This window comes from Parasteatoda tepidariorum, chromosome 1, assembly GCF_982258835.1.
Source record: "Parasteatoda tepidariorum strain Cologne lab strain chromosome 1, Ptep-v5.0, whole genome shotgun sequence".
NCBI classification, from domain to species: domain Eukaryota; kingdom Metazoa; phylum Arthropoda; class Arachnida; order Araneae; family Theridiidae; genus Parasteatoda; species Parasteatoda tepidariorum.
This window is the reverse complement of record NC_141755.1, coordinates 56917681-56929966: the sequence shown is the minus strand read 5'-3', so window position 1 is coordinate 56929966 and position 12286 is coordinate 56917681. Positions and strand designations below refer to the sequence as shown.

At 28.3% G+C, this 12286-nt stretch overlaps 1 protein-coding gene across 5 annotated transcripts in view; it reads left to right on the top strand.

Moving 5' to 3' along the window:
- The window catches only part of LOC107454492 (fibronectin type-III domain-containing protein 3A), a 56813-nt gene extending 48203 nt beyond the window's left edge, over window positions 1–8610 (top strand). For all 5 annotated transcript variants that reach the window (XM_016071696.4, XM_016071697.5, XM_087164871.1 and 2 more), the window contains 5 exons: window positions 713–972; window positions 1114–1317; window positions 1402–1568; window positions 2823–2947; window positions 4841–8610. In XM_016071696.4, coding sequence (XP_015927182.1) covers window positions 713–972; window positions 1114–1317; window positions 1402–1568; window positions 2823–2947; window positions 4841–5161 — 1077 coding nt within the window. In that variant the 3' untranslated portion in view covers window positions 5162–8610. The remainder of the gene's footprint in view (window positions 1–712; window positions 973–1113; window positions 1318–1401; window positions 1569–2822; window positions 2948–4840) is intronic.
- The last annotated feature ends 3676 nt before the right edge of the window (window positions 8611–12286 follow it).

The following is a 12286-nucleotide window of genomic DNA, read 5'->3' as shown; positions in this document are numbered from 1 at the left end:
ATATTTTACAGAACCTATTTGTTACAGAAACTAGTGAAATTTTTCTTTAAATCAGTGAAAAAATTAAAAGTTGGGAAATTTAGAATACCAAATAAGGAAATATTGTTAAATAATTGATTAACTGTGAGATTAATTTTTTTTTGTAAATTAGTAATTTATTCTTGGAGTTAATTATTGAAATGTTCCAATTCAGTTTATGAGCAATATTTGGTCATAATCTAATATCAAATTATTTGTTTTGGAGTTGAACTGTATAAAAGTATTTAGCCATGAGAGAGAATCATTGTATATTATCACTTGTCATCTCCGTGAAATGAATGTTGTAGTGTTTTAGAGTTGGAATTGAGTAGGTTGTCCTACAAAAAATGCCGTTCCTGTTTTACAATTTGTGTTTGTAGCTCTAAACTACAAATTTTGTTTTCTGAAAGTAGTGTTAAAGAAAAGTTTCTTCAAACCTAGAATTTTTTAACTTTCATTCTCTCTCGAATGTTAAGTTAGAAAGGATATTGAAATAGAGTTCAACTACAGAATGCTACATTAATTTTATGGGAACCAGTTAAATTTTATTTTGCTTTATTTCTAAAAGCTGGTTAGTTTTTTTTTCTGAATTAATGTGAAATATTACACTATCCTAAAGCTTTGAATTTCCTAAGGATTTTTAAATTATTTTATTTATCTAGACAAACGAGATAATTTATATTTTGTTTTTTAGGCTGTTAATTCTGCTGGGGTAGGTCCTTTTAGTGATGTCATATCCTGTCAAACACTTCCTTCATCACCCGGAGTGATATCTACTGCAACCATTAAAATATCTGTTGCTGCTTCTTCTATATCTCTCTCATGGAAAGAGCCCAATAATCATGGCTCACCCATTCTTAGTTACAATGTAGAAGTTGGGGATGTATTATACACAACAGAAGGAGATAAATCAGAAATTTGCATCGAAGGATTGGTACCTGAAACTCAATACAAGTGATTAAAAAATTTTGTCTCATTTTTGTCCTTCTAAATGTTTAAATATTTAGTTGTACTGATATTCAACTTTACTATTTATTTGCAATTTAATTCTCTTATTTCCTAAAATTTTTGTTAAAAAAATATTTATATTTCCAGAGTACGTGTTCAAGCAATAAACAGTGTTGGTCCAGGACCTTTCAGTTCACCCATGAAAATTGTTACCCGAGGTTTACCGCCACTGCCTCCTCTTCTTGAATGCTCTGGTTGTTCACACAATAGTTTGCGTCTGAAGTGGGGCGATGGAAAGAATTTGGATCTAAAAAATTACACTTTAGAATTAGAAAGTCCACAATCAAAAAGGTGAGTTATATGCATTGCACTTGTAGCTGTTGGTATTTTTGGCTACCAATATTAAAGCTTTAAATTATTTATTTTTTGTTGTAGATTTATACCAGTTTATCAAGGAACTGGACATACGTTTAAGGTGACTAAGTTGCAAGAAATGACATCTTATAATTTTCGAATATATGCTTCGAATGAAGAAGGAGATGGCCCTTCTTCTGATGTGTTCACTTTTACAACGCAAAGGGCATTACCTCCGGCCGTGAAAGGTATTGGTGTAGATTTTTATGTTTGTTAATTTCTTTGTAACATAATTTAAGAACTGTTGCATCTACCAATTTATTTTGCTGGTGTTTTTTTAACACAAGGTGTGATAACATACATTTCAGATTTTTAAACTTCATTTAAATATTGGTTTAATACACCAAATTTTTACGCAGAAATATTTGTGATGAGAATTTCTTGATCCGAAAGAGTTACCTCTTACTCCTTTTTTGTATGTGCTACAACCAGGATTCTTAAAATTGCCTTGACATCCGTCGTATAATATTTATCTATGGTATAATAATTATAATATAGATGTTTAATCTATGTTTCAAGTGTGTAAGATTATGAAACAAAAACTATGGAAGTAAGTAGTGAGAATATAAACATAGTTAATACTAATCATGCTTAAAATCCACTCAAGTATTTTAATTGTAATTGATAAAAAGGTATTAATATGAATATATAATAGATTTCAATAGATATAATATGAGAGAAATTATAAATAGAGAGAAATTACTTTTCTTATTCAAAGGTATTGCAAGTTTGCTTTGTCCAAGCAATGGTTGAGCTTTCTGCTTATAATCTAACTTTTTAAAATGTTGATATAACCTCTCTTATTTGCTTTTTTTTTCGATATTTATATTTTTACATTTACTCTTTAGTCCATAGATTGCTAAAAATCAAGCTTTCCATAAATTAGCTAAAAGTATGAGAGCCCTTATGTCTTTTTTTACGTTGGACTAGGTACTCATATCTAGCCTGCCTACAAAATTCGATCAACTGTTCCATAAATACTTTTTTTCTTTTGGATATCAACAGATTACTTTAAAGGAGGAATATTAAACTTGTGTTCAATAAAAAAAATGCAAATTGCTATTATATAGTTCATTTTTGTACTATTTTTCCAATTTTATATGTAACGATCTTAGAAGAGTACATTTAAGTTGTGATTTGAGAGGGACATATTCTACATATTAAGGTTTTTACAAACAAAAAAAAACTTGAAGTTTATATTATATTACATTTTATAGGTGATTTACTTACGGAATTTTTTTTTATTAAATATTTTCTTACCATTTGTCAGTTTCTCCTAAAATAATCTTACACAGTTTGGAAATAAAAAATTGTCTTGTGTATATTACCTATTATAAACATTTACCAACTATTTATTACCATTTTACTCAAATTTGAGACTTTTTATTGAAAGTTTTTACTTTAAAATTTGTAAATTTTAATATGCTATTTATTTTTTACAGCTCCTAAAGTTACAAGCATAACAGAAAATTCTTGCTTCGTTGAATGGTCACCAGCCAAACCTATAGGAGATGACATGCTATCTTATAAACTGCAGCTTGGCACAAAAGAATCAGATTTTCATGTGGTAAGATTATTTTTATACATGTCATTTTTTTTTTAAATGATAAAATGGTTTTGGTCATTTATTTGAATAGATTTCATTCATAGAAAGAATCTTTTGTTTGACTTTATGTAAAATATTTTATTTTTGAAGCTCATTCAAAACAAGGGTTAGAGATATAATTTCAAGAGTTGCATATTATCAATGCCTTAATTTATGATATATGTACTTTGTTTCACTTGTGGTTCTGTGTTTATCAATGGCTTTCAAAGGGAAAATAATTTCTTTCTTTCCACTTGGTTTTAAGTAGTATATGTCATATTTGTTAAAACTAAAATAATTTACGTAACCTGCAACAGTTATTAATAAAAGCCACTTTTTATAAATATAAAAAGTTAAATTATATTTGTTAAAGATACTATAATATGAGCTTATAGCAGATTGCAGGTAATAAAGGGAAACTAAGTTATCTAGCTTACAACCAACAGAAAAAGTGGCAAGTTAACACATTACAATGTTATTCTTTTTAACATTTTTTGTGAGTTTGGAAATAAACTCTTATATGTGAAAGACTAGAAGTCTAGATCCTTTAATCCAATGGAGCTGCTTTCTACTAATGAACATAAGTTAGCAACACTTATTTCATATAGACAAGTTATTTAAATTTATATTTTTGCTTATATATGAAATTTTATTCATATTAAGCTTGAATAAGACATGTTTATTATTTAAAAGTTTGACTGATGAAATTATTATTTATATTGTGGTATTTTTAAAAATAAACATTTTCAGTTTACAATAGTCATATTTGTGCTATGAAATTTCATGCAATACCAGTGGTTGAAGAAGCAGGGGTTTTAATGTCAGAAAGGTCCAGAAAATTATTTCAATCTGCGGAATTATACTCTCTATTTATACTATTTTACAGGGTGCGTAGCGTTTGTAAAAAGTACTTAAAGGTGCTCTTTTGGGGATTTCGTTTTTAAAAGCTTTTAAAGGTGCTTTTTTCAGCTGGTGTTTTTTAAAAGTGCTTTTTTTTTCGAATAATTTTTTTCCCCTTTAGTGATATCTGGTGGATCTCATGCATTTCACGAAAAATGGGGAGTTTGCTACGTAATCATTCACGCGGACTTCATGTCGTACCCACATTATGACTTGCGCATGCACGCGCACTTGAAACCGAAATCCGAGTGCTCCAATTCGGATAGAGAGTATCAGATCCTTATGAAATGTTTTTCTTTTTAATTTATTTTATTTTTGTTTATTTTATTTTACTTCTAACACTTTTTTTGACTTAGGGGGTAAGGGTACTTTTGTTCTGAGTTCAGGGTCAAGTTGAATTCCCTCGGTGATGTGGGAAAGTACTGATTGTTTCGATTTACGCCCGTTTCTTTTTTCTTTTCTTTTTTTAACGCTAAAACTGTTTATAAAAAGTTTTTGTTTTTCAATAATATCATTGATTGAATATGAATTTTTTGAGTGCTTGAAAATTTTTGTAAAGTGCTGGAAAAGTTTTTAAAAAGTGCTTATTTTTGATTCAAAGATTTGGCTACGCACCCTGTTTTAATATGGGAGATGTTTTTAAATTTTCATCGTAGTGAACAAACAATATTACTGATAAGTTTTAAAATTGTGGGGTAAAAAGGTAAAATGTGCTGCTTAATTAAGAGAGCTTCTGGACCTTAGGATGCTGACCCTTTCTAAATAGATATCAATCTGTTGTTATACATAATAAATAACATATTTCTCAGATAAATATGAACTGAATTTTAGAATATACTGATAATTGTTAGTTAGAAGCTATTCTAAATTAGTAATCAAGATTGTAAAACAATTTTGCTTTTTATGAGTTTTTATTTTTGTCATAAAATTTCATAAACCTGTCTTGTTCTTAAATAAGAAATATTTTTTTAATAGTTTTACACTGGCATTCAAACTGGATTCACTGTTCATAACCTTGTGCCAGGAACAGAGTACTCTGTTCGTGTAGCAGCTGTGAGGCATTGTGGGGATGGAGAACTTCCTGGTCCTTTTAGTCCATGTACAGTGTTTTGCACAATCTCTAAGGCCTCTCCAGAAGCTCATGCTCCAAGAATGTCGACTCTCGTCAGCACTTTTAAAAATCGTGAGCCCCTTACAGACCAGCAATGGGCCGTTATTATACTGTGCGCCTTTACTTTCATTGCTATCTGTGTTGCCATTATCATTCAGCAAGTTCTTTCCTACACAACGTCTTAGCAGTAGGTGAAAAGAAATTTTTTTTGTCAACATTCCAAACTTTCTAACCTTTTCCATTTCCCTGATGTGTATTTTTGAATATAGATTTTCCATATTTGTATATAAATATTATATATATATATATAAATATATCAAATATATGCTGTATATGTGTACATGTTTTTGATTCATTAGCAAAAAAAATTTATTTTTTCTTGAATGAACTGAGCTTGAAAATTACTGGAGAGAGAAATAAAACTAATATTATTATTAGGAATAAAAAAAAATCCTTTTTTTGAGAGAAACTAAAATGTCCTTGATTGACATTATCAAGAAAAATATTTTTATAGAAAATAAATTCTTTTTTATAAATGTATGTATACACATTCCTATTTCAGCTACCTCTCACGTTTCTATTTGTCCCAGATTCTTGGGGGAGAGGTTCCTGTCTTAGTCCCTTTTTTGTGTGCAATGTGTTTTAGAATACCCATATATGGTGCTGTATGCGTGTGTCATAGTATTAACTCCCTCTATGGAGAATGCATGCAATTGTCAAGGTGCTGGCTTATTTAAAAAAAAAAAATACAACACAAAAGAAAAAATGCTTATATACCACTTTATTTCTGATCGCACATTTTTTTTTTAAACTTTCATTTCTATTTTAACTTTTTTTTTGTTTTCTTCATACCCATCTATTTATAAACGTTATGTGTTTGTTTTTGTCTCACAGTAATGTTGGATCTTATATTTGTGTTTGAATATGTGATATTTGACTTATAAATATTTATCGTATCTGATTTCTAAGTATTTGCATTGTATCTACATGATGTTGTATAGTTTCTACCAAAATCAGCCGATATGTTTCGAATTTTGTTTTTAAAGCATTATGAAAATCTCTTTAGTGCAATAAAAAATTTTAATATTGACATGCAATAATTCCTGTGTGTGGACATATAAAAAATATTATTTTTTGCCTGGTATAGGAAATGTAAAATAAGAAAATATAATTTATCTTTAAGTGCTGAACGAAATCGAATATACTGCAAAAATGTGTATATACTAAAAATTGGATCATTTTCTGTTATTTATTTTACTGGTAATACAGACATGCTGTGGTAATTTCTTTGTGACTATATATTAAAGCATAGAAAATATTAGTCTGTGCGTGATATAAAATACAAAATACTGATCTATACTCACATAATTATTCAAAAATAGCAACTATTATATTAAATAGCAATAATTATTCAAAAGAAGCAACTGGTGCAATTAAATTACCTAATTTTTAAGCTTGCACTTCGTTAAATTAAACATGTCATAATTTCTCCTTATAAACAAAAACTTCTTTTTAAGTATATCAAACTGTTTAATTGAAAATTTAAAATAAAGACAATATGCATCTTACTACTAAAATTAATCTCATCTTGAAAAATAGAAAGTGTCACAATTAATTTGATAAAATGATTTTTTTAAAAATTAAATATCATTAAAACCCTTTAGTTAACTATCACTGATATTTCATAGCACCTGCTCAGAGCAAAACTTTAGTCTAATTGGACCTCTTTGTTTACAATATATTAAAGTACTCTTTATGATTCTAGTACTTTTTGTGTAGTTTGTTCACAAAGAAATTATTTATATTATATATAGATTAATCAATGTATCTCATGAAAGCACAATTTGCTATTATTAAACTCTACTTAATTATATTTTTTTGAAGCTTCATACTTAGTTATACTGAGAGTATATACTTAAATTATATATCTTTTTAGAGTAAAATGATTTACAACTGCAATATTATTAGAGTCATTAAAGGATTACATAAATTTAAGGCTATTGAAGTATTTTTGAAAAGAAAGATATATTTATGTCTCGATTTTGTATTTACATTTTTGTTTCCAAAATTAATAACTCTGCTTTAGCTTTACTTCTTATTTTATGTTAACTTTTGTTTAAAGCATGAGCTCAGTTCTTATTAACATTGTTCTATGTATTTTTTTAAATGTAATTTTCCATCATCTTAAAACATTTCTGAAAATGTAAGTGTTCTTTAACTTTATGTTGATATGATGTACTATTTTTTTATTAGAGAAATAAGGTAAGCTGTGTGACATGGAGCTAGTGGAACACATTCCAATTCCCTTTAACTTTCAAACTGTGAACATTCACTGCTGACTTTTTGAACGATCGGGTCCACGATAAGCATACATTCCATGTGACACTATTATAAACGTTTGAACATGTGACATTTTGGGTAATTTGGTCCGTGTGACATAATTCTTTATTTGGTAACAATTATTTTTCAATGTTTAAAATAATTCTGTTAGAAAATCAGAACCTATATAAAATTCAACAAATAATAGCATTCAACTCATTGTTTTCAGAAACTTATTGCTCTGTATGTAGCTAAACCAGTTAGTGTAATAAGAAATTTCATTTCAACCTAATATTTACAGTTAAAAATTGGCATTTTATTAGTTTACCATTATGAGTGAAAAGTTTGTTATTAAAATGGTTTATTTGACTCTAAATCATTAGCATCATAAAGAGAGAGATCTTTTTAGCATTTAAACAAATGAAACTTTAACTATTTGAAGAGTTTGGAGTGCTCCCCATTGGTTCTATGCTGTATAACTTGCCCATTATCTAAATGTACATTTAGTTCTAACTCTTTCAAATTAAGTGAAAATATATATTTTTTAATTTCTTTATATTTTTTGTACTGAAAAATATATTTAAAAGTTCAGTTTTTAATATTAAGTTGGCTGATCAAATGCCTAATGATTTTTGATTGTGGTTCTAATAACATTCGAAGGATATAATGCAGGTATTTTCCGATCTTTAGACATTTTTGGGCATTTTATGTTGAGTGTAATTTAGGAAGTGTAATAACTAATCAAAGTTGTATTCTATGCAATTTCATTTGTTGTTCATTAGCTGGTAGAAATGGTTGATTTTATTTTGATAACTTATAGCTCTATTAAAGTTATATTTATTAGAAAATTTAACAATATTTATTAGTTTTAATAATTTTAATAGCTCGTTAATGTTAAATATTTGTTTTTAGCTTACATGAATTTTAATTTGACTTCCAAGAGAAATTTGCAAAGTAATCATCAATTTAGATCTTTGCTATTATTTATTACAAAATGTTTTAATGCATTCATGTCTTGATGACTTAAAATTTATTATTAAGTGTCTTTAACTTTGTGATATAGCTGATGACTTTATTTAAAGTGTGAATCAAGTCTTGTTCTTATACTTGAGAAATGCATTTCTTTTTTGTATATCAATTTGAAAATCTGGTTATCTTCATATTATATATTTATGTATAAGTGTATGATTTTATTATAAATTTGTTATTATATATGATTTGTTGGGAATATCTATATGATCAAAATAATTTTATTTGTTGCTATACAGTTATGTGCTGGCACTTGTATAAATAAATTTTTTTCTTTTGTTCGTAACCCTGTCTTTATTTATTCCTTCTGCATACTTAAACTCTCGCTTATTGACATATTATCAATATCCAGCAGAGAAAGCTACCAGTACTATCTAAACAAAGCATGGATACTTAATAGTTTTCTTTTTAAATTCTATTTTAATTTTATTGTAATCAATAAGAATGTACTTTCAGTAGTAATTAGTGTATTAATAAACCGCACTTGCTAGTTTTGATAACTATACAAGGGTTGCTCAAATGAAGATTGGACATGTTAATAGTGTCAGAAATACGATAGCAATAACTTACCTTCATTCAGAGTTATAAGGGAAGGTATGCACTGTTATGTAATTGACTTATCATTGCATATAACTGATAAACCATTTCACCTGAGAGCAATTAGATGGGAATGTAAAGTCAAGCTAAGAAGGATGTAATTAGAACAGAGCAAGGTGAAGTAATGTGATTTTAGTTTAGGTGATTTCATACTTTTTCTCTCTCGTTAAAGTGCTGCACAGATGCCACGGGTTGTAACTTATCCATTACTTCTAATTATTTTATCAAAAGCAGCAGCAGATTCATGGGAGATCATGGTGCTTGCTTGCCCTGTGTTTTTACAAATTGATATTGAGTTGGTTCATAAAAACTTTTATGCTATTTCAGGACCCGCGCTTAAGATTCGCCTCCTCGCCAAAGGTGATAAAATCGTAAATTTGGCTAAAGTATTGGCGAATGATTTTTTCCTCCGAAAAGAAAAAAATAGATTTAACTTGATCCTCAAGATGAATTTTTCTAAACTAACTGCGGGAGAAAAAATTAATTATAAAAATAAAGACTTGCATTTGGCGAATACTTTCGAAAATTGGTGAATGCTTTTGATACTTGTGTAATTTACTGGCTAATAACTTGAAATCGAATGCCCGGGCCCTGCATTTATTCACAGCCGTTTTGTCTTTGGCTGCATTCGCGCAAGACTCGCCTTCTGTCGCTGAAAATTTTTCTAATTTGAGTTGTTTGGTTATGAGCTCATACATCTTGACGTTTTTTGCATTCACTTCAAATACTCTCAGGTGTACTGGTTAATCAGTAATATGCAATCCGCTATTCAAATGGATATATCAGTTTAAGCACTCTTCATACTGGATGAATGGAAGGCTACTATCACTTCTGTATTTCTGATGCTATCACTTTCCATTTGGCGAACTTTTAGATAAATAACTTTGATTCTCAAAAGTAAGATGATTTTACATAACTATATTTGACTTTACAAAGTAAAAACAGTAACTTGTAATAGCTGTATTATTTATTTGGTTCCTAAATTTTATTTTAAATTTATTAACATCTTTGCAGGTTACAGTCAACTGGTCGTATAGCCCTGATTTCTTAGTGGCAAAAAGTTCCTTATGAATATTTTTCTTTTTCGAATTAAGCTTTAAAGATTATCGCAAAAGTTGTGAGCTGTTCTTTTAAATGCTTTTAAATCATTTTGTAGGGAAAAAAAAGCTTTGCATTAATGTTGAATATAACAAGTTTTTGTAAGTAAAAATTTTGCGCTTCTTCAGAATATAATTAGATGAAGCTCTTTTTTTTCTTCTTCAATAACTGTTGTTTTTTTTTTTTTTTTTTTTACCAAATGACGTGTTATTAAGAATGCGAAGAAAATACACTAAGTTTTTTTCATCTTTTAATCCAGGAGTCTCTGAACTACTTCTCTCTTGACAAAAGTCGCCTTGCCAGTATCTTTCGTCCGTTCTAACGTGCCATTTGTCTGGCCCGTTACAATTTATTTTTATTATATATGTATTTTATAATTTACAATATGAGTAAATGTAGCTATATTAAAAAATCGTAAAGACCGCTGCCGCTGTTTTAAGTGTTCAACATAACGTTATATTTTCTTTTACACTGCGCAAAAACTATAAAATTAAAATTATAAAAGATTGTAGAAAAAAAGTGCAGAGTAAGCAATTTCATTAAAAAAATTAATATTCGATAATTAGTCAGAAAATTATTAATTGTTAAACTTGTATAAAATACCGTACGGGCTTCTCTGTACACAGGAATCCGGCTACAAAGTAGAAATTTGACATGCTGAAAAATGTCAGTTTTGTTTATGAACATTTTATTTTTTTGAAAGTTATTGTGTTTTAAAGTGCTTTTTCCCGAATTTCTTCTCATTTTTCTTTGTTAAATTTTGTTTTACTGCGCAAAAACTATTAGATTTAAGAATTTGAAATTACAATGGGCCTTAAAAAATGTACAGGTAGAACGACGGTAAAAAAAAAATATTCTACTATAAGTTCGAGAATTATTAACTCTAACAAGCATAAACAAATTGTATCAAACTTGAAAACAAAACAATGTATAAAAATTCATTTAAATAAATTGTTCTACTAGAGCCAAACTAAATTTTGACAATTCTGGTGTTTTATGTTTTCTGGTGGTGGTTTAAAAAAAATGTCTTTCCTCTCAAAGAGTTGACGGATAAATTTGTGAAAAAATACCATGTTTGATCTATCTGCAGTAGTTTGTAACCCGTCGAATGCAACTACGAAGTTAAAATTTGAAAACGCCATTTTCTTTTGCGAACTTCAATTTCTGCTAGAATTATTCGAAATTCAAGTTCATTTTTGAGATTTTTTTTTCTGTTTTCTTTTTTTAAATTGACTATCCATTGTTGTAAAAAATTTAGTTTTCCTTCACGAGATTTTTATTTTATAAGTTTGTGCTCAAGTAGATTTTAATCAAAAGTAGATAAAAAAAGAAAGAAATTACATATTGTCTGATATAATCTTATTAGCAGTCCCGGGAGTAAATTTTAAAAAAATAATCCAGGTTAGAAATATATTATTCAATAGCATAAAAATTTAAGCTTGCTGAGAAAAACCGAATGCAGATTTGAAATCAGTGATGCGAAAGTATCTAAGATGTATTCAAAAATCTGATGCAACGGAGAACCTACTATCTGTTGTGAAAGTCTTTTCTTTGAATTCTGATACAGCTTTAGGAAGATATCTGTTCACAACATCATCCATTTTACAGTTTCTACAGATGATTGAAAAGAAACTTGATACACTTAACATTAATTTATTTTCATTAACTAATTAGATAACAGATAATGTGGTTACTTCACGCGACGCAAGAGTCACACAATATTTATACTTTGTCAAGATAAAATATCATCTTCAGCGGAATAATCACCAAGATTTCGTAGCTTCCAGGTAGTGGACCTCGAGAAACTGAAGAAAAAAAAAAGAGCACAGTAAGAGATCAATTATAAGGACATAACTCCTAAGCACTCTCAGACAAATAGAAAGTTTAAAATCGCTTTGATGATTATTGTTGCCAAGGCAGATCACGATACAGAAATATCCCCTTCGTCGATACTATCAACAAAGTTGATTTTCACTCAACATACTATTTTCAAAATTAATTTTGGATTTATGAATTAGATGGCCAGGTTGATAAGTCGCTAACTATTATAATAAAAGAAAAATAGCATTTCAGAATGAATAAAAGTTTTTAATAAGTTCTTTTGATTAAGTTAAATGTGGTTTCCACAATTTAATGATGTAAAATAAAGAAAAAGAATTGCAAACCATTTATTAATTGATGAAATAATGCACTATGAAGACTTGTTAGTGCACATTATTATAATCAATTAAGTATTATTGAAGTCAATAATAGTTTTGACATTTCTT